Below are 26,303 nucleotides of genomic sequence, written 5' to 3'. Positions count from 1 at the left end.
AGATCGGAAAGACAAAACTCCAAATGGGAACTTGGACTCATTCAGAAATGCACGTTTCCACTAAGTGTTAACAATAATTCAAGCCGTACATTGATTGTAAGCCTGCACCAAATGCTTCACTGTCAGTTTATTGCTTGTTTATTTATTCTTCTGAAGTGGTGCTGCAGTTCCTAATAAGGAAGAATGAACACTAAAGGATTAGTCCCAATTAGCAGAAGGAAGGTGTTGATAGCGGCAGATTTGTAAGGATAAGCTGTTTATTAGTTGGATGAGAGACATGTGTTTTAGCGATTTTTGGCTCATTAACAGCAGGGCACACAGGAAGCAAGTGAGAAAGGTTACAGTTAGGTGTTAGGAGGATTTATGCACCTGTAAAGTCGAAGCCATCACCTGTTCCACTGTGGCAGTTTCCAATCTCCTCGTCACACTCATCTGAATCCAAGGTCGGAGGGGATGTAGGGACTGCAATTAGAAGATGAAGGTATTAAGAATTTGCAACACTTACAACACTTATGCTTATCTCTAAAAGCCTACATTATGCATAGACCATCATATCAATAAACTAAGACAACACTGACCATTTTCAATATATGCTTTTTTCTTCCCTCCTCTTCTGAAGAACAAGATTACAGTTTCACCTTGTCAAAGGCAGTTATTATTCATGTGTGAGCCTTCAGGGAAAGTACTGGTGGACTGCTTGACTAGGAGCTATGGGGCATTACCACCAAGTCCAGTCCTGTGTTTTCCCACTGTTTGCAAATGCCCACATCAAGTGAGGACTGGTGGACAACTAACCAATAGGGATACTGAAATAAAAGTAAGCTGTGCCTCAGTAGTCACATTCTTGCCTCTGAGTCAGAGAGTTGTGGGCAGAAGTCCCACGCCAGAGATTTGAGCACAAAATCTAGGCTGACACTCCAGTGTGGTACTATACTGTGTGAGTGTTGCACTGTTGGTGGTGTCCTCTTTCAGGTAAGACATTAAACCGAGGACCCATCTGCCTTCTCAAGCAGACATAAAAGTTCCCATTGTACTATTTCAAAGAAGAGCAGGAGAGGTATGCCCGGTGTCCTGGACAATAATTATCCCTCAACTAACATCACTAACTAAGCAAATTATCTGATCGTTATCACACTGCTGTTGGTGGGAGCTTGCTGTGTACAAACATTTCCTACATTACAACAGTGACTACATTTAATGGCTGTCAAACACTTTAGGATACCCTGTGGTTGTGAAAGGTGCTATATAAATTGAAGTTCTTTCTTTTATTTGAATTGAAGCTTTTCACTCCCACTTGGCTGAGATCAACTGACTCGCCATCACGCAGGGGTCTATCTGGGACCTCCCAAACATACAAGGTTCAGCTGCTCAATGGATAAACTCACTGAGCCGTCAGTGCAGTCTCCATGGGATTTCCTAATCATGAGTTCAATGAGATTGGCCATTCTGTTTGAACTTAAGCCTTCAATAAATACCTTGTAAATACACTGTTTTCAATTCTGAAAATTTGGTCTGAGGTATTAGTTACTTCCCTGAATATAAATGTATACGGTACCATTTGTTAGGAAGCAGCTCTTCCTAACACTTGAAAGCTTGCATTGTTTGGAGATGGATTGGTATAATAGACTGCGCAGCCGAGCAGACAGATTTGATTTTTGAGGGTTAAATTATACCTGCCTGCAAAAATATCAGGAATTTGTCAACATGATTTACTGTGTATAAGATTTTAGTGGACTGAACCATATGGTGAAGAGATAGAGTAAATGCGTTGATATCATACTGTTATTTTACTGTTTAATGTTTTCATAATTGCCAGTGTTAATATGCTCATTAAAAATGCCAATGAACTGTGCCTGGATGACAGTCACACTACTTTCCCCAACGGAACATGTTGCAACTAAAACTCTCTGACACTGTCTCACTCGAGTAGGTCTCCAAAGAAAAGGATCCTCAAGTAGTTTGGATTACACAATTATTCCAGCGATGCAGAGCTCAGTGTAGTGAGCAGCAGCACTAAGAATGTTCCTCACGGAGGACTGTGTTCTGATACCAGATGGGATTTGAAATATGGAATCTATCGATGGAAAACTGTGGGTTTCACCACAAAACTGCATCAACATTAATGGTGTTGAACCATAAATTAAAGTGGCTGCACTGGTCTATCAAAATATTCATGGAAAAGATGCAGAACTCTCAGCTGCTGTGCACTTGACCTACTTTTATTGTTTTCTAATAGAATCATACTGCATTTTAATGAGTCATGAAGTGGTGACAGCTGGAATAACAGTACCTGAGTTCACCCTTTTTTTGGCTCAATTACTACAAGCCATAGATCTAATGTAAACACTCAGGGAGCTGCAATTTAACTGATCGACTGATTAAAGTTGCTGAAAAGATTAATGTTGGGATGTTCAACTCTTGAACATCATAATGCATGCAAACTAGTTTAAACTGGTCCATTAGAATGGCACTGGGTAACCCAAAATCACATAAACATCGCTACAAACTCTGTGCCCCCTCACCTCCCACTCCCCTGCAAAGGATGGCATAAAAATACACTGGGCTGAATTTTCACCTCGGCGTGCGAACGCGCGCCCGCTAGCACACGATAATGTCGGGCGAACGTCCTGACGTCATTGCGCACTCATGTGATATTTCAATCGGCGGGTGTACGCAGGAGTCGGCAACGTGCCCACTGACAATTAAGAGGGCTGTTCAGCTCACTAATTAACTAGAATTTTTCCCTGCCCGTCCAACCTTACAGTTGGCGGGCGGGTGAATAGGCCAAGCGGCCTTTCGATTTTTGAAGAAACCTCATCCACGGGCGGGATGAGGTTTCTGATGTTAATTAAAAATAAAATAAAAGTTTTCATAGAGTCATAGAGGTCTACAGCACAGAAATAGGCCCATCGAGTCTGCGCCAGTCAAACAAGTACCTAACTATTCTAATCCCATTTTCCAGCAGTAGGCCCATAGTCTTGTATGCCATGGCATCGCAAGTGCACATTCAAATACTTCTTAAATGTTATGAGGGTTTCTGCCTCTACCACCCTTTCAGGCAGTGAGTTCCAGATTCCCACCACCCTCTGGGTGAAAAAATTCTTACATCCCCTCTAAACCCCCTGCCTCTTACCTCAAATCTATGCCCCCTGGTTATTGACCCCACCAGGAGAAAAGTTCCTTCCTGTCTACCTCATAATTTTGCCCCTCATAATTTTATACACCTCAATCATGTCCCCCCTCAATCTCCTCTGCTCCAGGGAAAATAACCCCAGTCTATCCAATCTCTCTTCATAACTAAAACTCCCCAGCCCAGGCAACACCCTGGTAAATCTCCTCTGCACTCTCTCTAGTGCAATCACATCCTTCCTATAATGCGGATTCCAGAACCGCACGCAATACTCTAGCTGTGGCCTAACCAGCGTTTTATACAGTTCCAGCATAACCTCCCTGCTCTTATATTCTATGCCTTGGTTAACAAAGGCAAGTATCCCATATGCTTTCTTTTCAAAATTCATTTGCAACATACCCTTGCTCATGTGACAAGAGTCACATGAGGGGACATGTTTTCCTTATTTTTTATACAGTTCAATGTGCTCTATTGGGAATTGTTTTTGTACATTTTACATTCCTATTTTTACTTAAAATGAAAATGCAAGAATACGTACAATTTAGTTATACAGCCCGGTGACGTGCAATATTGCACACAGTATTGCACACAGCTCCCCATTTGGTAGGATATTAGAGACATGAAGCTGCAGTGAATATTCACTAGAATAATACCAGGAATAAGAGTTTAAAAAGAAAAAAGAAAGGAAGAACATACAGAGCCTTTTGTGCCCTCAGGAAATCCCATACTGCTTTATAATCGAATATGCACTTTGGAAGTGTTGTCACAGTTGTCAATGTCGGAAATGCAGCAGCCAAGTTGTGAAATGAAAGGCCAGATGATTTGCTTGTTAGTGATGTTCATTGAGGGATAAATATTGGCTATGCCACTGGGAGAAGGTCCCTGCTTTTCTTTGAATAATGCAGTATAATCATTTACACCGACCTAAGAGGGCAAACATGAGTTTAACATCTCATTGGAAGGACTGCACCTCTAACAGTGCACCTCTCTTTCAGTGCTGTACTGAATTGTCAGCCTAATGTTCTTTACTCATGCCTCCGGAGTGGGACCTTGAAGCTGCAGCCTTCTGACTCAGGGGTGAGAATGCAACCATGGAGCCAAGGCTAACATTATCAAAACAGCTATAAAGAAAGATTACAGTTAGGCAGAGAAGGCTAAAGGGGCTCTAATAGAGATTTTCAGAATTAGGAAATGTTCCAAGTAAATAGTGAAATATTGGGCTGGATTTTACTGTCGACGAGCAGGGGTGGGGTCCGCTCATCGACGCGTAAAATGACGTGTGGTGACGTCAGGTGGAACTCCCGACATCACCGCGCCCCAGTTAAATTTTCAGGAAGGCGGGAGCGCAGCAAAATTAGCTGCGCGCCCGCCGACCTGTCAATGGCCAATTGACGCCATTGACAGAGCAATTAAGCTAATTAGTGGACCTGCCCGTCCAACCTTAAGGTTGGCGGGCAGGCCAGGAGCCCTGGCGGGAAGTAGAAAAAACATGAAACCTCATCCACAGGCGGGATGAGGTTTCATGTAGGGTTTTAAAAATTTAATAAAGTTTTTTTGGAAATTATGAACATGTCCCAACTCATGTACATGAGGGGGCATGTAAGGGAAATGTTTTTTCTATTTTTAATATTTTTGAAAGTAGAGGCGATCTCCCTGAGGCCGCACTTAGCCTCAGGGAGATGAGTGCGCTCTTTTGTGTGCATGCGCGAAAGAGCACTCTCTCAATTTTAGGCATCCCCCCCCCCCCCACCCCACCCACACAGGGAGCGCATAGCGCTTCCCTGAGGACGTCACGCTGGGTGGGCCTTAATTGCCTTAACTGGCCCGCCCACGTAAAATTGCGCCACACCTCCGATCAGGGGCACCAATCAGAAGCTCGTCCGCCCATCAACTCCGCCCCCAATGGGGGGGAAAATTCAGCCCATTGTTTCTACTGATTGGCAATGTATAACAAGGGGCATAACACAAGATCATTAGATGCCTATGATCCTTTATGAACTATGACTAATTATTTACTTACCAGAAGAATGAAAGGGGAGATCTATATCTAATATTGAAAATGTGAATTAATAGAATTATATCATTCAAATTTGTTACTTAATAATGGGGAATGAAGCAAAGGACATAAGGTAAACACTAATATGTTTTGGGTATTTTTGTTGTTATCTTTAGAAGCATAGGTTTAATTAGCCAGGTTTGTGAGTTACAAAAACTTTCTATGGTTGTACCCACTGACATTGTGCAGTCCAGTGGGGTGAAATCACATTGTGTCAATTAGCATATAAATGCTATTTTTAGGCAGGCATCAACCCATTTATTTTGAACAGATCAGCACCTTTGCTAAAATAGTGTCCACAGGCATTTCATACAAATGAATTAACATTTTTGTAAGTTAGTATTGCATAAGTGCAATATTATATGATAAGTGAGGTGACACGCAGAGGAGCTGGAGAATGTTTTGCTTCACTGTTGATATACAAATATATTTTTAGTCAATGTTTGATAAATTACATCTATTGGTGCAAATGGGATCTTCATTTAAATTAGTCTCACTGTTGTAAATTATTATAGTTCCAAAAAGATAAAAAAAAGTTATGTGTATGTCAGACATTGTTTTACAAATATCCTCCAATCTATTAATAAGGTTTATACAGGTGCCCTTACAACAATATTGTGACCATTAAAATAAATCTACTGAAATATATATCCTCTAGGCAAACTTTCTTATGACCAATGGAACACCTGCCCTGATGAACAATGAAGGTAAATTGCAAATCTTCAGCCCTTACACAAGGGAAATAAATGAAGATTTAAAAGTGACGGGAGCTTTCGATTTGAAGCGTTTCATCATGTTTCAATCCTCCAGCCCACCCCCAAGGGCAGTTCCTGCTAATGGTTACACTATGCAATGAAGCCATGGAACATTTTAAAACCCTCAGTACCTTCAATCTCACAGCCCAGCAGCTCCAAGCGTAGTCCTAACCCAGCCGCTGATGCTCTCTCAGGGTATATCCGAAGGTATCTTGTTAACAATGGTTCAAATTTCCGAATTTCTGGCGTATCATAGTTGGTATTTCCTTCAAATGTCTAGACAATATGCAAAAAAAATTCTCAGGCATTAGTTAAATCCATTAACAGAAATGCACACCAGAGAGAAAATATGCTCATTTTTCAAACGAAAATATAATGAGCTACATCTGCATTTTCTGCATTACATTTTCATAACTTAGCAGCATTTGTAATTACAGTATTGCCCCCAATTTTCAAAAAATGACAGTTTGAACATAATTCTGGAATTATGTACAACAGATGCTGAAATTATTCCGTAAATCTTGCGCAATTCGACATTGGACTTTTCCACAAAGAATCCCAACATTAATTGAAAACTGAGCACTGACACAGGGTAGAAAAGCGATACATCAAAGGAAAATTCTTCATGTCTCATTTCTTAACAATAGCTGTAAATCAAATGGTGTGTTGCAAAAGATTTCTCTTAAAAATTCAAATCTAAAAATGGTTGCCATCAATTGCCACCAATTTAGTAATGGAACCCACACAGCCCCACTGATAAATTGGCATGTTTTATGCCTGCTTTACACCCAGAAAATTGACACAATGCATGTCAATTTCTACCCCTATTTATGGAAACTTTGGATGATTTAATAAATTATCAAAAATTCAAGCATGAGCTACTTCCATAGCACGGTGAATTTGGTAGGTAATCACACTGGGCATTTACAATTATTTTGTCTAAATTGGCAGTAGTTTATTACATTTCCAGGTGAGATGAGCTACCTGCAATTTCTGATTGAAACATATATGTCTACCCTGCAATCATGTTTCTGCATTTTATCCTTTTGTGTTATTTCCTCGAGCTTTCCCTAGCCATTAACAGTACCATGGTAAAGAATATGTCATTCCCACTGGCAACTATTGGAGTCAAGTGCAAGAGTCAAACTATGAAACACTGAAAATTGGCCACACCCGTATAAAAAAGGAAACCAGACCATTTCCCTATTGAATAACTCCAGGTCCTACTCCACACCGATGACATCCAAATTGAATGGCATCGCATTGCCTAAAATTGTCCTTTATACGAGTAAAGTGTTTGGGAACATTTCTTTTTCCATTTATTTATGAACATGTGATACATTAATGCAAATTTTATTGAAATGCACCGGATGTCAGCACAGTGAAAAGGATTTGGAGTGTTCCTATTTCCCAAACAAAGATTCTCCAGATGCTCGTTCATGAAGATAATCTTTGCATTTTAATTGGTACGGAGTCTTCTGCTTTGCCAAACACAGAAGCACTTTGCATTTTAAGTGTAATCCACAAGGACAAAATGTTGACTTTGTGTGGTAGCAGTGTGCTGTTGCAGAGAAAATTGAGACAAATATATCTTGACTGGAGAGGGAAAAAGACAGTAATTTTTTTTTAATGTAGACATGTCCATCATTTTACATGTTGGGAACATGGCAAATGTGACACAAGGCTCCCAGCATAGTGCTGCATGTATGCTTGCTTTGTTACTGTTAAAGCAAAATGTTCATTTTAGCGGCAGCATGATGGCACATGCTGGGACTCGGTGTCCTGCTTTCATTTCAAAAAGAACTATCCATGTCTAAGGCTGTGATCATTGTCTACTTGCCTTCGGTTTGGAGCTGCCAGGATTTGTTACCAACTTCCAGTCTGATCCATTTGTGCTGTACCCAAGCTTGAACCTCCGCATAAACACTTTATTGTCCCTCTGCTTCACGCCCTGAATGATCACGCTCCGCACCTCTTTCTCCGCTCCCAGGTCTACCTGTATCCATTCGTTATTATAGGATTGAGGGGTCGGTTTTAATGCCCAGCCTGCTCGACTGGTGAGAAGCCGAGCATGTTCGGGACCCCAGTATCGGTCCATGGAGGATGAGGCCGTGATCTGGTTGTCAGGGATGAGTCCAGATACCATTCCTAGCATTCCAGAGCAGGGATAATCTGCAGGACAAAGGTAAATGGCCATTAGAGAGGAAAGAGGTAATATTTTATTACAAAGATTGGAAAAAAAAATCTATTGGTAATAGTCCAGTATGAAAAAAATCAAGAAAAATTGGTCTTAAATTGAAGGAGAGTGCAGCCCTATTGGCAAGCACAGGAATGATACATGCAGCTGTAGAATTCTGTGGCATAGTGTTACTTCCTACCAGTTATTTGAAAGCTAAATATTAAGCTCTCCGAATGTGATAATGCAGTTGTGGGTAAAAATTAATCACGGCAAGTATGCCCTGTCATTTTGATCTCCAAGGCATTTCATCCTTAGTTCTGGTTTGCTGCATGGGCTGAGTTCTTTGACTAGTTGGTTACTTTTCTTCTCAGACGTTAACTGGTTCATCGCATGCTTGTGCAATCTGCTGCTTCTTTTATTTTCATACATTAAGTGGTGCGCAGCATGTTTCATTCGCTTTGGCAGGCTAGTTGAGGCGCTCTTTATTAACTTTTGAGAATGGCCATGATCCGATGGCAATAATTGTATCAGCTGGCCCTCCTCATCGTCCAAGACCCCAAACACTCCTCCAGGCAAAGCAGCGATTTACTTGTATTTCCTTCAACTTAGTTTATTGTATTCACTGCTCACAATGGGGTCTTCTCTACATTGGTGGGCCAAAACACAGACTGGGTGACCACTTTGCAGAACACCCCCACTCATTCCGCAAGCATGACTTCAAGCTTCAGGCTGCTTGCCATTTTAATTCACCACCTTCCTCTCATGCTCGCACCTCTGTCCTCAGCCTGCTGCAGTGAAGCTCAACGTATCCCAGTTATCTCCTCCACAGAGTTTGGGTGCAGGCTGGCAGAGCCAAGTCCTAGGGAGTTCCAAGTATAGCACAGGGCACTGCTGGAGCTTAATAAACTAAAAAAATGTAGCTTGCCACACAATGCACCGGTAAATTTTGCACTGCTGGGCCAGCTAAGACCAGATACAAGTTAGAGCATAGCGGGAGCCATGTGGGAAAAGTTCCCCCACTCCCCTGGTTAACATTTATCCCTCGTTGCTGATTGTGGGAGCTGAAAGTGCATTATTTGGGCTCCACGTTTCTCTGCACCAAAAATACCTCAGTAAGCATTTTGTAAAACTCTGAGGTTGTTAAAAACACTACATAAATGCAATCCGTTTCTGTCTTAGGTTCCAGGTTTGAATCCTGCCTAGTCTGCTGGGTTGGAATTCTACCCCGTCTGCCAGGTGTAAATGTGTCATGTGTCTAGTACATGCCAATGAAGCAAAAACAGTTTTGAACAAGCTGAAACAATCTCAAAAAGTTAAAAAAAAATCTTACTCAAAAAGAATTCTCAAAATAAGCCTGAGATTACTAAAATGTACACAAGCATGTAGAGTTCTGCACATAAAAACTCTTTGGTATTCTGTGGTAACTGTTCTGAGTGAGTGGGATTCTCTCGTTCATCTGCCGGGTGAAACGAGCAGGAGAACTGTCATGACAATTCAACCCCACTGACTTTCCTCAGCAGAGGTAAAGTTACGGGCAACACTGGTTGCCCATGTAAATGAGGACCATTGGCATCACTGGAACACAGGCCACCTCAGATCAGTTCCATGGGGACTTGGGTTTGCAGAATAAAATTGCTTGTAATCAGGCACAAATTGAAAATCTCAATCAGGTTCTCAAAGCATGACTAATGGGGGAAACAGACATGTTTGGGTCTTGGGAATTAGCCACATAACAAGGGGGAAATGATATAATTAGCACTGGACTAAGCAAAACTTTAAAGGCAGGATTTTTCGGATCTTGAGAATTAGCCATCGCGTTGTTGGTCTGACAACCTCCTGCACAATGCTAGATTGGAACTGTTCTTGTTCTGACGATGTACATCAAACAATGCATATATACAGTTAATGGGCAATTATTAATTATTGGCCACTTAAGGGCTGCTTCTCACCTGGCCGCAATGTTTCGATTAACGGGAGGAGCTCAGTGATGGGAGGACCCTGGCAGATCACCCTCTTTGGGTCTTAGAAAAAGGGGGGAGGGGAATATCTCCATCACTGGCGCCCTTTCCAGATAGGGTGCCCAACCCTCCCCAGCCCCCCTCTCCCCCAGTACTTCCGACCCACCTGGCTTTGCCATCACGACCCACAACCCCCTCCCCCTCGCCTCTGAAACCTCCCCTCCCACCCCACTGTGAGACCCCACACCTACCTGGTCCTGTGGGCTCCTGCACTTAGACTGGTGGGACTGCTTGAAGCTCAACACAAGCTCGAGGGAAGCAGCCTTCTGGACTCAACATTGAGTTCAATGTTGCCAGTAACATTCACATCCATTATACTCATTCAAGAATAAGTATAATTCTTTTTTTAGATTTCTCAGTAACTTGTTTCAGGGACTTTTAAACATGGTGAACATTTTTTCCTCCTTTACCATATATCCAACTGACCAAAAATGAAGTTACAGAAAAGATGGTTGGTGTTGCAGAAAACAGTTAACTCTTTGAGAGTTTATCTAAGGGAACAAACTATTTATCAAGTTAGCTGTCTCACAAGTTGATTCTTTACCTGTAATCTTGCATCCATATAGTTCGAACCGAAGCGCAACACCACCCTTCCATGTCTGTGGTCTTATGCGAACATATCGCGTCAGGATTGTCTGGGGAAACTGCCTGATCACGATATCTTTGGGATTGCTGTTACCTTGAAATATCTGCAAATGTGAAAGATAAAATCACAAGTGTACTGGTAAGGCAAGTTGCTTATTCTTCAAATTTTCTTTGCTCTCATGCACAATAGCTCATGTCAAGGGCATGGCTCCAAGGGCACTGGTGCAGCTTTGTGCGCCAGCAACCTTCTGGGGTATGGCGTCTGACTGTGGAACAGCATTTCAGCCAAGCCTGTCCCAACCCAACATTCATACTTTCCAGTAGCAATCACTTGATTATAATCAAGAGCAAGAATCCCAGTTGTCTTTGCTCCTTTCTACATGAAAGCCAAACTGCAGTGCCCATATCATTCACCTTGGCTGATATCAGATAACTCACCACAGAGTAGGGTTGGATATTGGCGATATCGTTACAAGTATGAGGTTGAGAAGATTGTTATGTTTTGCGACTGTGTCTTAAGGTATCATGAAGGGGGTCATGTGACCTGTTCTGAAGACTGCTTGACGGTAAGTCTGGGTGGTTTGAGTGTTAAAGATTAAAGGGAGGCCCAGATTGTGTTACTGAGGTGATGGTGTGAGGCGATCACAGTTGGAGTCAATGGCAGCTGCCTCTAAGTTTACAACGGGCAGATTCTGTGTCTCCCAAGAAAGGTATTGAAAGTATTGGATTGTAAACAGTTGTGCTTAAACTGTCCATTTATTTCTAAGATAAAAGGGAATTGGGCTCCATAATAACTAATCAGTATTTCTACTTGAATGCAAGGCTAATGTGTCTCACATTGCCGTGGGGAAGAGTGCAGAAGAAGCCTATTTTGATATCAGGTTACAGGTGTCTTACAAATCAATGAATATCACAGATAGACAGCAGGTTTGGTGTAGTCAGCAGAGGCAACAGGCTGCGAACTACTGCAGCTAGATGTAGGAGGGAGACAGTCTCTGGTCAAAGAGACGCATCTTGCAGCCATCTAAGGAATCCAGGACATTTGTCCCAGCATGGCCAGAGGAGAATAATAATCAGGAAAGGCTTTACTGCTGGTAGTGGACTTAGGAAACTCTCCAAAATGTAAGGGAAGCTCTTGGAGGTGGTCATTCAAAGTAACTACTCGCCGAAACAGGGATTTGCAAACCCACTGGAAACTGGGAGCAACTGTGGACTGTTTGCTATAAAAACTGTAATTCTGTGGAGAGTGCAATGTGTGATAATTATAAAAAGGGGACATTCCTTTCTGTCGTTTAAGGCATAAGTTGCCTACAAAGCAAAATAGGGTACAGTCAATACTGCCTTTTTATTCATTTGTTACAATAAAAGTTTTAAAATATGAAATCTTCTCAGGTCATTCTTTTAGCTATTAATTGGAAGTTTGAATATTTCATGTAGTTATTAATCTCTATGAGGGTTGTAGCAATATCTTGGTCTGTAAAGCTCAGCACTACACAATACAATGCATTTATCCATACATGGAGCTGGAAGTTCGTGAAGAAGGTGGGTATCGGGTGTCAACAAAATTCCTAATTCGAAAAGTCACCTTCATTAAGAGGCCCCCACCCATTGCATGAGGAGGTGGGGTGGGATGGAGTCAGGCCTGCAGCCTCTGGGCGCAGGTCCAAGGTGACAATGGAGACAGACAGATGGCGAGGCCAGCAGGCTGGAAAGCCCGCCTCCACTTACTGGGACATTGATCCAGTTGTAATGATGAATGTCATGCCCTCAAACCCTCATCCCTCATGCCCTCACCCCCACCACATACCCCCTCATATATCCCTCCAGCCTCTTCAATGCCCCCATGCATCCTCCATACCCACTCTCTCAGTATCCACTATATAGAGAAGCAATGAACCATTGTGAAGTTTGACAAGTCTTTACAATAATCCTGAAACTAACACAATGAACAGAAGCTTTGAAAAGATCATTTGAAATAAACTGCTCAGCTTACAACATCATAAAAGAGTCAATCAACCACAAACGTTCATAGGTTAGGATTTTCTGGTCTGGTGAGATCTTCCAGTCCCGCCAAAATCAATGGATTTTTGGCTGGCTCGCCACACCTACCGCAACAGGGGCAGAAAACCCCAGCCATAGTATCAATGTCAAATGCTTTTATCACTTCAGACCTCTTGATCCTGTGTAAACACACAGGAAGTGAAAAAAACTCTTCAAAGAAATAGCAGGTTATTACAAGGTATCAATCAAACAAATCTGCCTCTCCCTTTGCAGCTGTATAAACACTGCTTGTTCAGAGGCAAGCCGCTTTTTCATTCTTGGAGTTCAGCCAAGCATTCATAATGGCCATCAGTTCAGCCCATTTTTGTTGATACAGTTGCCAGATGGCTTCATTATGAATGAATGAATGGCTGAGTTCCAAGGATAGCTAAAGTATGTCTCAGTAAACAATGTTTATTTATGCTTAATATTTAATGAGCCGGCAAGGGTAGGAGCACTGCATGCGGACGTGCAGCAGCACCGTTATTCTGTGCTGGTGAAAATTGCCAGAAATGAGAATGGGGTCATGAATCCCAGAATTGGGCCCCACCTGCCATTTTAAAATGCCTCCCAAATAGGCCTGACTTGGCAAAAATCTGGGACATGGAATGTTTAATTCAAGGCACTTATCAGAAATTACTTTGTTGTACAGAACTTGAATATTGCTGAAAAGAGAGACATGTTGCTAAATCTTTTCATCTTGCACTCATCAGGACAAAGGCAAGAATGCCAAATTTTAAATGATCACAACAATTTATACCATAGGAGAAAAGGGGCGCTGATTGGTTGGTAAGTTGATTATGATTGGCTGAAGTGTGTTACCATGGACAAAACTACTGGGGAACTACAGGCTCCCCATGCTTCTGGGTAATTACCAGGACAGTGGGAAATAACTGCTGCTCATCTTCAAAATAGCATCATGGGATCTTTTATGACCACCTAAGAAGGCAAACAAAGCTTCGGTTTAACATTTAATCCAAAAGGCTGCACCTTTGACAGTGCAGCTTTCCCTCAGTACTGCACTGGAGTGTCAGCTTTGATTTCTGTGTTTATGTCTCTGGAGTAGGACTTGTACCCAGAACCTTGTGACTCAGATCCAACAGCACAACTAACTGATCCTCAGCTGACGCTAAAATTGTTATCTTAAATTAATCGTATTTAGGAGAGAAGGAACAAAAACGAGAGAAAACTCAGGGAAAGGAAAAATTTAGAGAACATTTTAATTTTAACTTGCTGCCAGTATGAATTATTGCTGCCTATTCTGTGAGGTGCTGCGATTATAAAAGGCACTCCCACTGCTGCTCAAACTGGGCCTAAGAAGAATGCCCTTCAATGCACGACACAACTCTGATAATTTCAATTTTTCAGTCCAAACGAATCTCAGCTCTTACTGCAATTTAGCATCGTGGACTGATATCTATTGAAGTCTACCCTGAGGCAGATGGATCTTTTCTTTTGTTTGAGGTATTTAACAGTCAGCAGTAAGAAATTAGATCTTTATCAGACATCACTAAAACCTATTTTGAATTTTGGTCTCCAGAGAGAAGAATGGTGTTTAGGACTAAAATAGTTTCTTAGTATAATCAGCACTGAGGATTCTCAACATTTTCCATGTCTTTAGTGTGTTGTCGAAGTGGGATTACTTCAGGATATATTGTCCACTATCTTGAAGCTTTATCAGCTGTGGCGGAACTCAAATCCCAGGCTGGATAAAGATCTCTATTTATAGCTAATTGTGTTCCTGCGGAGACGTGCAGGAAACTCCAACCAGTCAACTGGTTTACTTCTACTTCTCTGTACAGCTGTTACTGATACTGGAGTAGTGAGCTGCTGCATTAATTTGGTCACAGTCACATCGACAGTGTGCAAGTCCCTTTTATTAGAAGTTAGACCAATGAATCGTCTGTCTTTTCCTGATAAGGAAACACTCCAATTGATGAGGTAGAGTTTTACGTTCCCCTGCCATCGGGTTTGTAAGGGGGTTGGGCGGTGGTGGACATAAAATTCTCTGGATGGTCTTCCTGCTGTGCTTTCGCCAGCTCCAACTTGTCTACAATTTAACAGTGGGGGAGGCTCTTAAGTGACCAATTAAGGGCCGTTTCCCGCCAGGCCTCAATCGTCAGGCTGCTGGGAGGAGTTCAGAGATAAGGTGTAGGTCCAAAATGTGACCCTGCTCAGACCTCGAGCAAGAAGGGGGCCTGGGGTGGGGGGGGGGATGGAGTCTGTCCATCAGCAGCCTCCTTTTAACATCGGTCACCTTCCCACAAAAGGACTGGCCCCAGAGGGTGCTTCCTCCCGCCCTGACCTCTCCACCAACACTCCCACATCCCTCTGCCCATCCTTCTAGCCCTCACCTCCCCTCACCGCCCTGAGGTCCCCACACTTATCTGGCCCTGGACTCCCATGGCTTAGACTCTGGGGGCTGCTTGTAGTCCCAGTCCTGTCCATTGCAGCTTCTGGGACTAGAGAGCTGCCGGCCAATCAGATTGACCGTCAGCTCCCTGAGGCGGGACTTCCCCCCCACCGAGTGAGGGACAGAAGTCCCACCCTCAGTCAATTAATGTTCATTGGAGCATTAAACGGCTGCGGGGCAGACAGTATTGACGTCACTGGATTTGCCACCGAATCCTCAGATGGCGGGAAAGGAAACCCGCCATCTGAAAAATCCTGATCATGAAGTTGTTAAAATAACTATAATCATGAAATGTCATCACTGCGTGAGGTGGTGACATATACATAACACCCGCACAATGATGCCACTAAGATTGTTAATTTTCCATGCTAACTTTTGTTTGAGTTATATGGTGATAATACAGAATTTAACAACAGGAAGAAGAAATTAAAATTGATCTTCCCAACCCAAAGCAACCACAAAAAGGCCGAACATTGAAGAAATGTCTAAAGAATTAATAAGTGCGCATCCCAAGGGAGTACATTATTTCACTACCAACCACAGACCCATGAATTGAGTCTGTATCTAACTGCTATTATTTTGCTCCGCAATGAATATCGAATAAAACCTTTCACTGAAAGTGCTGGAAATACTCCATATTTGACTCAAAACATTAACTCTGTTTCTCTTTCCACAGATGCTGCCAGACTTGACAAGTATTTCCGCACTTTCTGTTTTTATTTCAGGTTTCCAGCGTCCTCAGTATTTTGCTTTTAAAATCACTCACTGTAGTGGGCCTTATTATGCTGAATTATAGACAGCATCAACTATTGGGGCAGGGTAGCATAGTGGCTAATTTATGGACTCATACCAGTACCAGGGTCTGGAATTTGAGTTCAAATCCCAATACAGCAGTTTGAGAATATGAATTCAGTTTGAAAAAGTAATTCGAAGCTGTTAAGGTTGTTGTAAAAATCCAACAAATATCCTTTTAGGGACTTGAACTTGCTATCCTTTCCTGCTCTGGCCAACATGTGACCCCAGTCCCACATTAACATGTGCAAACTACTCACCATCACTTTCTCAGGGCAACTAGGGACGGACAGTAAATCCTGACCTTGATTTGAATTGAATGAAAATTGTTCACTGGTTGCAGAATGTTAGGAGAACCACTCCACTAAACTACTGCGCATGGAATGAGGATAAAAAATTACTACAGAATGAGCAGAGATAGAAGTTAATTCAGGCTATTTTTGAAAAAACAACGTATCACTTGGCCAGAATTTATAGCTTGGCTCAGTTAGACACCTTCGGGTCAGTAGGTTGTGTGGATTTAAACCCACTCCAGGACTTGAGCTGGTAATCCAACCTGACATTTCAGTACAGTGCGAAGGAGGTAAGTCCTCCGTGGATCGCCACCTTGACGTGGTGGAGAGACTCGTGCGCTCCGATGATCCCTTGAGCAATGCCATTGGAAGCTCCTTGCCGCCCATGGTAGTAAGGTGCCGGACAAAGTGCAGTCCATAGAGTCCTCACCAGCAGAACAGGTGAAAGAAGGCTGTGCGTCTCACAGAAGGCTGTAGCAGCAAGATGGTTCTGGTCATCAGGGTTCGACACATCCCCAAAATCTGACCATCAACCCATCAAGATCATGTGCACAAAGATGGAGCCCCAAGGTCCCCATATTAAACAAAGTCGTATGCAGGCTTCTGCCAGAGAGATAAAGGAAGTGATGTGAGAAGAGAAAGGCCGAGGCCAACAATATGCTGACCATCATGTCATGCGAATCTTTTTTCAAGCCACGAGGGACATCTATAGACCAAGGACAAATGGACAAAATCCCGTTCACTCACAGGGTGGTGTTTCCCTTCGTAAGGGTGACAATGCCATCTGTCAATGCTGGAAAGAACATTTTCAAACAACTCAACTGTGCATCCACAGTGGCAGCTGATTCTCTCCAGCGATTCCCCTAGTACCCTGTGCAAGAACCCGAGGGTGAACCACCATTGATGGGAGGGTTGCAATAAGCAATCAAATGGATGGGAAACAACAAAGCCTGTGGCCCTGGCGGTATTCCGGCTGAGGTCTTCAAAGCTGGTTGGCTTTTGCTCACTTCAGTGCTCCATGCATTCATCTTACGGATCTGGGAGGAAAAGAACTCCCCTCACACCCCCCACAAATAAACAGACATCAGGAATGAGACAGTTCTAACTATCTTCAAGAAGAGAGATAGATCATGCTGTGGAAACTATCGAGGTTCCCCCTTCTCTAAAGCAGGGAAAATCCTGACGCGCATTTCCCTGAATCACCTACTTCCTGTGACTGAGGGGATCCTCCCAGTGACACTGTGTCTTTCAGATAAACATCTGACATTGTCTTTGTTGCCAGACAATCCAAGAAAAATGTCAAGAACAACATCAGAAACTCTTCATTGTATTCATTGACCTGATCAAAGCATCTGGCTCAGTAAATCTCGAGGCTCTGTGGATTGTGCTCCAAAGATTTGTATGTCCAGGAAACTTCATCACAATCTTGCAACTGCTTCATGGTGATATACCTGCAGCTGTCTTGAGTGGGAGATCTGAAATAGGCACCTTAAAAATCCACACCAGGGTCAGGCAAGGCTGTGTGATAGGCCCCATATGACTTATAATTTACCTGACAGTGCCTATCACATTATCAAAGATCAAATGCCCTCTGGTGTGAGTATTAAATACCATCTAGATGGAAAACTCTTTAACCTCAGTTGCCTCCATGTCAAAACTAAACTGACCACCATAGATGCCTGTGATCTACAGTTTGCAGATGACTGCGGTGTCGTTGCCCACTCTGCACCAGATTTACAAATCACTTTCGATCTCTTCAATTCTGCACACAAGAAACTCAGCCTGTGCTTGAATGATGCCAAAACAAAACTCATTTATCAACCCACGCCTGGTCAGCCAAACATTCTACCTCCTCTATATGTTGAAGGAGAGACTCTGGAAAATGTTGAGCACTTCTTATGCCTTGGCAGCCACCTCTCTCAAAAGGCCAGCATTGACGAGGAGATCCAACAACAGATCAGCTGCGCCAGCTCAGCCTTTTATAAACTAGGCAGTGAGTGTTTGACAGCAAAGACCTCTACAAGACAACAAAAGTCTAGTGTATAGAGCCTTTGTCTTCACCACACTCCTGTACTGCAGTGAGACCTGTACTGTCTATCAGTGACACATGAGAGCGCTAGAGAAACTCCATCAGCAATGCCCCTGTTGCATCCTGTGGATTCAGTGGGAGGACTGTCAGACGAATGCTAATGTCCTTCTCCAGCTCTATAAGCGCTCAGGCAAAACTCCTGAAAAATCAGCTTTGAAGGACTGGACACCATGTCCAAATGGCCGAAAAACAGCTTCCTCAGCAGGTCCTGTTTTCTCAAGGCATCCAATGCCAGAGCTCCTCAACGCAACAGCTGGAGCACCCAGTGGTCCAGGGGAGGACAAAGAAAACATTTCAAAGACCCTCGGAAGCTCTCCCTCTTCATATTCCACAGTAGGTAGCATGATCTTCATCTAAAGAGAATGGCACCTGTACCTTATAGCAGACTGCTACGCCTAGGGATTGTTTGAAACAATTACAATTTCATATTGATGCGTTTGAAAACAATTCAGATTGATTAAATCTGCCCCATTGTGTTTTCTCACACAATAAAGTGATTCTGAGTTTCACATGAAAGCTTTTAACACCCAGGAGTATGCAACAATACCTCTTAAACTGTTTTAAGATACATTTTGGTAATAATTCACTCATTACTTCACAGAAGATTTCAGTTGAGACTATCTTTCAATTAGTTGCATTTAAGTTAAGAGTTTACAGGTGGCTTGAGTTTATTCAAATAAAAGGATTTGTGATTAATCTGCTTAATGATTCACATTAGAGCCTCAGATTATTTTACAAGTGTTAATGCCTGTTAAAACAGCAAACAGAGGGAGGTCATGTGAATGCATTAAGCACCCGCTGGCTAATATTGGCAGCAATCATTTCCAGGTATATACTGTAGAAATGTGATCAGTTTTAAATTAGGATGTTGTTCTTTAGCGAAGGTTTCATGTTAATGCATCTGTATTCTCATACTTAGAAATCTGATGGGTTCTCTGTTCGTAGAATGGAAGGGTGAATAACTCCTGTGAATTAAATTGATTAAATGTTCTTTGCTGTAGACCAAAGTGACAGAATTCCAGTCTTAAAATCAAACTTAATCATGGCCCACCAATGAGACAATGTTCCTATAATGCACATTTTTGACACAGGGTAACAAGATACTGACAATTTAAACAATTTTAGTGTGAATTCTGTAGCTCTCCACATTCTTATCTCTGGAGTATAAGAAATTGTAGCTCCACAAGCCTTGTCAAAATATATGTTTAAACTTGTTAAATTCTTCCTTGATTGCCTGACATCTGGACCCCATTCCCAGCCCCATGGCTTTTTCTTTCATGTCGTGTTTGGTCTCCAGAGGCTGGATTTTAAATCAAGCAGTGCTAGTGGGCACTGAGAGACCCGAAAGGCCAGCGTACCGCCAGTAAAAGATCGGCTTTGTTTGAACAGATCTCCATACTATGGAATAGCTTTGTTAAGCTGGCTAGTTCTTTGATCATCAAAAAAATGTCTTGTGTCTGCCAATACAGGAGGCCAAAAGGACAGAAAATCAGAATTGTCTTTCCTCATTCTGTCTTGTGAGAACTGTCCAGGTCTCAATTATTCCAGGCTCTTTCATTTGATTATAAATTAATGGAGTTTTCCTAATGCTATGCATAGGCTTAGCATTAAGTGCTACAAGAAGGAGGTCAGTAGCCAATCAACCAATACCTTCCTGATGTGGTTGGACAAGGAACATCATCTCAGCTGAATGTGCAGATTTCACTGTGGCGCTTAGATTATTACAAATGTTAGATATCCAACTGTCTGGAGCACAATCCACAGAGTCTCACAATTTACTGAGCCAAATGCTTTGGTCAGGTCGGTGAATGCAATGAAGAGTTCCTGGTCTTTTTCTTGACATTTTTCTTGGATTTGTCTGCCAACAAAGACCATGTCAGAGGTTTCTCTGGAAGGTCTGAAGTCACACTCTATCTCTGGGACAATTTTCTCAGTCACAGGAAGCTGGTGATTCCAGAGAATGTGTGTTTTCTCTGCTATGGATAAGTGGGAAATACCTCGATAGTTTCCACAGCATGATTTATCTCCTTTCTTAAAGAGAGTTAGGATTGTCGTGTTCCTGAAGTTATTGGGTGGGTGGGGGACCGATGGGGGGGGGTTCTTTATCCTCCCAAGTAGGATGAGTGCATGGGGTCGTGACATCAACAAAAGCCCACCAGCTTTGAAGACCATACCTTGGCAGCCAATTCCCTCAAAAGGCCGCTATTGTCAAGGAGATCCAACACCAGGTCAGCTGCGCCAGCTCAGCTTTCTACAAACTACAGCAGCGAGTATTTCACAATAAAGACCTCCGCAAGTCAACAGAAGTCCCAGAGTATAAAGCAGTTGTCATCACCACACTCCTGTACTGCAGTGAGACCTGGGCTGTGTATTAGTGTTACATGAGCGCGAGATGAATTCCATCAGCAATGCCTCTGCCACATCCATCAGATTCAATGGAAGGACCGTTGAAGGACGTAGTCTCCTTCTTGAAGCCAGCTCCACAAGCTCCAGACAAAACTCCTGCAGAATCAACTACAATAGACTGGACACTCTATCCGCATGGCCGAAAAGTGTCTTCCTTGCCAGGCCCAGTTTTCTCAACTGTCAAATGGTCAACATTCCAGGGAAAAAACAAAGGAAACACTTCAAAGACACTCTGAAGCTCTCCTGGAAGTGCAGCAGCATTGACAGTAATGACTGGGAGGAGCTTGATACCAACTGTTCAAAACAATGACAACTTGTCCATCAAGCTACAACATGTTTTGAGTCACAACGTCTTAATGATGAGGCAGAGTGGTAACCAGGAAGTTAAGAAAAGGAAGCAAAACCTGCACTCCGGATCCCACTGCCTTGTGGGACATCCTGCCCCATTGGCCCAATGATCTGCAGGTTGAGAATCGGCTTGTTCAGTCACATGAAGATCCATGGCAGAACCTGCAAACCTGAGAAGACGTCATCCTCCAATCAAGGGCCAGCCACTGACGACATGGATTTCCGAATCAAATTCTGAGCTGAATACTAAAATTACTACAATTATTAATTACCTGACAGACTGAAGATTTGTACGATCGGTGGTATCATCTCACGACGTTTTCTATCTTGTTCACGCCTAAGTATAAATGTGACTAATCTTGACAAATGGGGAGAAGTAAAATTTAAGGATGATTTTTTGTATGGGGAGTGTGGGGGGGGTGGTCAGGGTACCCATTGCAGATTATGGGAAGTGGGGATCATTTGGTTCCAGTTAGATAAAGATTTATAGGAACAGACACATGTACACTGATGACATCCAGCTCAACATCACTACTACCTCGCTCAACTCTTCCTGCTAGATTATCAGACTGCTTATCTGAAATCCAATACTAGATGCGCAGAAATTTCCTCCAATTAAATACTGGGAAGACTGAAGCCATTGTTTCAGACACCTGCCCAACCTTTGTTCCCTAGCTACTGACTCCATCCATTTCCCTGGCAACAATCTGAGGTTAAGCTGGTCTGGTTGCAATCTTGGTGTCACATTTGATCCTGCGATGAGCTTCTGACCTTATATTTGCACCATCGATGAAGACTGTCTATTTCCACCTCCATAACTTCACCCGACTTTGCCGCCATCTCAGCTGATGTGCTGCTGAAACCCTCATTCATGTCTTTACTGCCTCTAGACTTGACTAATGCAATACACTCCTGGCTGGTCTCCCACATTCTACCCTCCATAAACTTGAGATCTCCCAAAACTCTGCTGTCCCCGTCACAGCAAGTCCCATTTCCCTATCACTCCTGTGCTTGTGACCTACACCGGCTCCTGGTCAAGCAAGATCTTGATTTTAAAATTCTCATCAATTTTTTTACAAATCTCTCCATGGCCTTGCCCCTCCCTATCCCTGTAATCTCCTCCATCCCCATAATCTTTTGAAATATCTGTGTTCCTCTAATTCTGGCCTCTTGTGCATTCCCAATTTTAATCACTTAATTTTAATTGGTAGCCATGCCTTCAGGTTGTCTAGGTCTCAAGCTCTGGAATTCCCTCCCTACACTTCTGCATTTCACTACCTCCCTTTCCTCCTTTAAGACACTCCTTAAAATCTATCTTTGATCAAGCTTTTGATCATCTGACCTAATATTTCCTTATGTGGGTGAGTGTCATACTTTGTTTTATAATGCTCCTGTGAAGCGCCTTGAGATGTTTCATTGGCCAGAATCTTCGGGTTGGCGAGCAGGGGTGGGCCCTGCTCAGCGACATGTAAAATGTCGGGCATGCGACTTGACTTCACCACACGTCATTCCGATCTTCAGCTCGACGGGCGCGCACCGGAGTCGGCTGTGCGCCCGCCGAACTGTCAAAGGCCTATTAAAGCCATTTAAATAGCAATTGAAGTAATTAACAGAGCTGTGCATCCAACCTTAAGGTTGGTGGCAGGCAAAGAGCCCAGGCGGCCTTTGCATTTTTCATGGAGCCTCATTCACGGGCGGGATGAGGTTTCATGAAGGTTTTTAAACTTTAATAAAAATTTTTAATAAAATTCATAGGCATGTCCCAGCTCATGTGACACTGTCACATGAGGGGACATGTCCAAATAATTTTTAAAAATCAGGCCCCGACTCTCCCTCCTACCTCTGCCCGCACAGCGCTTCCGGGCGCACATCATGCTAGGCGGGCCTTTTAATTGGCCCGCCCATGTAAAATGGCGGCATGCTGTGATCACGGCCACTCAGCCCCCCCCCCGATGGGGAGAAAATTCTCCCCATTGTGTTAAAGAAGCTCTATAAATGAAGCTTGTTGTTGCTGCTAATGGCCTACTGAAGAAAATAAATGTAGACTAGCATTAAAAAAGTGTGAGCTTCTCATTCCTTTGAGGAGGAGGTTATTGCCTAAGGTTATATATGAGGTGTTTTTATTCTTTTGTGGCAATTTGTGCCTAATGTTTACATTTCCAAATATCTTATATTTCAAAATGTATACAGTAAAGGAATCCATTGATAATAAAAATACAATCCCATTCAATCATGGATAACTGTCTTGCTTAAAACGTGAGGCCTCAGCTGTCAGGAGGAGGGATGGCGAGGTAATTTAATCCATTTGCTTGCTGCACATCCCTTATGCATATTCCATTAACCAAAAAAAAAAATCAGATTTCACTAATCTTATCTATATGTTTAGATCCAATATACAATCCTCTCCGATGTGGGAATCTGGAGAATTTTAGCCTTTAGTAGGTCAGATTTAGCTTTTCTAACTGTGGAGGGTAACTTTAATTCAGGACTTAAAGGAGCAGCAATTCATGCTCCTGTCACAGACATGGATAAAAGATCAGCTGTGTCCTCTAAAGTTAGCATTTCAAGGAACAAACAAATCGAATGACAACTTTCATATCGTGCATTTCTTTTTCAAAAGAGCACTTTTGCCGACGTATTTATAGTAAAGGATTGTTTGAACAACATACCTTTGGTTGTTTACTCCTTTCTTTCACAGTTATCCAGTCTTCACCAGTGGAGCTGACATCCACTTTGTATGTTTGGACGAAATACTCCCGCTGAGTTTCTTTGGAGACAGCACCTTGCGTTGCTATGGCAGAGACATGCTGCAAGAATCCCAGGTCCACCTGCAACAACCAAAAGCAGCCACAGCTTGTTAGAGATTAGTGTAACTTGTTACATTACACAATAATACTGGTCACCTGTATTAATACAGCGCCAACTCTCATTAACGTTTTCAAACAGTCAAGTGAAATTTTAAATATTAAAACAAAACTGTCTGGTGATTCAGTAGTGAGTTTCTTGCTCATTTGCTACAGTGTGCGCAATGGTCAAATATGCATTCAGCTACCGTGCAGTGTTTATGGGCTGAATTTTACGTTGATCGGGCGGGCGGGCGCGGACCTGACCCGATCGGGCGTGAAGCGCGAGAGATGATGTCAGGCGAGCGTCCCGACATCATTGCCCGTCCAACAATACGGTTGGTGGACGGGCGCATCGGCCGGGCGACCTTTACATTTTTCATCAAACCTCATCCGAGGGTGGGATGAGGTTTCTGCTACGAAATAAAATAAAAATAAAAATCTTGAGGGCAGCGTTTTTATCAGCTATATTTTCAGGTGCCTGATTGCTCGGACATTTTCTTTCTGCTTTTTAAAATGTTATTGGAGCATTTTCGGGTCTGCAGCTCCCTGAGGCAGCCCTCTGCCTTCAGGGAGCTTTCTCTCAGTGCTTGCCCGCACACGTGTTGACATCATCGCCCACCCTCCTCCCGCCCCCACCCTGGCAGCGCTTCACCGTTAATTGGCCGGCCTGGGTGAAATCGCAGCTGGGGGCTGACCATGGTCGACGGTCTGATTCCCGGCCGATCCTGGGCCCGCCGAGCTGAAAATTCAGGCCTGTGTGTTTATGTGCCGTGTGTGTGCCTGTCATGTAATTCATTCACTGGAAGACCTGGTTTATTTATTCATGAATTCACTGCTTGCTTGATTGTCAATTCTGTGGGTGCTCCAAGACCTGACATTAATGTGTCAGAGATTAAACCTTCCCAGCTTACTTAAACAAGGAGGCCACTCGAGGTTTTCAGCTGGAGTGAAGCTCACCTGTGTGTCTGGTTTAACTAAAGATGCAGCAATTCATGAACTCAAAAGGGAACAATATTTTTCCAAAAGTTTGGGTAGAAATCCCACCACTGAAATAACCCAGCTTCAGATGTGAGTGGCTTTTATATTAAAAGACCTATTTAAGCAGATGATCAAAGTAGCTCCATAATACTAAAAGCTACAGAGAAGCTATTCCTAATCAGCTCCCGTTGAGGGAGGGAAAGAACAATATAGAAGAATATGGCCATGGGGAGCTCAAAACAAGAGCACGGGAAACAATTAACAAGTGACTTTTGTATTACAAAGCAGGTACAAGTGTCCAACATATTAATGGAGGTGCATTGTTCGGTTTTTATTTCTTATTATTTATTCACCATCTCCTGACACTTCATTTGCCTTTCACATTGCCCAAATGTATGATTCTACATAAAGTTCCAATTAAAATAATATTAAGAAAATGCAGTTCAAACTTGGCCTGAGAAGGAGCTTAGTAGGAGCCTTGTTTATGTGTGCAAGTCACACATCTGGTCATCATTTGGATTCACATACAAGGGAAATGAAACATAAATGCTACCGATTCCCTTCCTTTGCAGAGTTCAAGCTGCAACATATTGTCAACTACCTGGATTGCATAGGGGCACACAGCCCAGACAGCAAGTGCACAAGGTGCCTCGTTTTCCTTGGATCTCAACTTCTGTAAGACAGGGGAACCGAACTGTAAATGTAATATAATAGGAGCTAATAACGATATTTGTGGTTAGGCCAAGCAGATAATCCATCATTTTGGCACAGCGGGTACTGAGCTAAAGATTTTTTATGTATTGGCGCCTCACAGCAGTTAACTTTTATATAGTCACTTGGGTATGAGCTGAGCTCCATTTGTTTTGAGAATTTTTGGAAGAATTCCTTCGTGCATGCTGAATTTTTGATTTTAGAGCTTTTATCTGTTCAAAAGTACGTCTGAAAATTAAAATGGGGAAAGTCATATCAGAAATGAAATCAACTGAAGCAATGTACCTCTTTTAGTATTGTCTGGATCATTTACTCTGTGATAACTCTGAACAACCATAGCCAAATACATAAACGCATTATTTTTTCAGCTGGGTAGGTGGATAACTAGGTCACAGGCTCCTCTTTGACTTCTGACCCCTGTGTGCCATTCCAAATGCAACAAATAGGAGTTGCATTTACTAAGGCAATTTGTCCTCAAGGCTATTCACTCAGTGGTCGGGTAATGAGGGACAAAATAGACATCCAGTGAGTGGATTTAAGTGGAGTTAGCACCTCAGTGGGGAGTCTCTGACAACATATGCCTGATTTGAAGATTCCAATGCTGCACTGGACATTCGTTGCCTGTGCCTACTTATCCTGAGAAGGTGGTGATGGGCTGTCTCAT

General features: G+C 42.8%; 1 protein-coding gene across 6 annotated transcripts in view; it reads right to left on the bottom strand.

Annotated features, from left to right (window-relative positions):
* Nucleotides 1-26,303, bottom strand: part of nrp1a (neuropilin 1a) — a 207,158-nt gene that overhangs the window by 57,971 nt on the left and 122,884 nt on the right. For 4 of the 6 annotated variants that reach the window (XM_078537464.1, XM_078537492.1, XM_078537470.1 and 1 more), the window contains exons 8-12: nucleotides 23,774-23,932; nucleotides 10,683-10,827; nucleotides 7,782-8,113; nucleotides 6,073-6,217; nucleotides 370-462 (exon numbers count right to left, since the gene is read on the bottom strand). In XM_078537464.1, the coding sequence (XP_078393590.1) occupies nucleotides 370-462; nucleotides 6,073-6,217; nucleotides 7,782-8,113; nucleotides 10,683-10,827; nucleotides 23,774-23,932 (874 nt within the window). The remainder of the gene's footprint in view (nucleotides 1-369; nucleotides 463-6,072; nucleotides 6,218-7,781; nucleotides 8,114-10,682; nucleotides 10,828-23,773; nucleotides 23,933-26,303) is intronic. The other 2 variants (XM_078537498.1, XM_078537484.1) reach the window with 1 other exon arrangement.

Source organism: Cetorhinus maximus, chromosome 3 (genome assembly GCF_964194155.1).
Source record: "Cetorhinus maximus chromosome 3, sCetMax3.hap1.1, whole genome shotgun sequence".
Lineage (NCBI taxonomy): Eukaryota > Metazoa > Chordata > Chondrichthyes > Lamniformes > Cetorhinidae > Cetorhinus > Cetorhinus maximus.
This window is presented reverse-complemented; position numbering and strand designations above follow the sequence as displayed.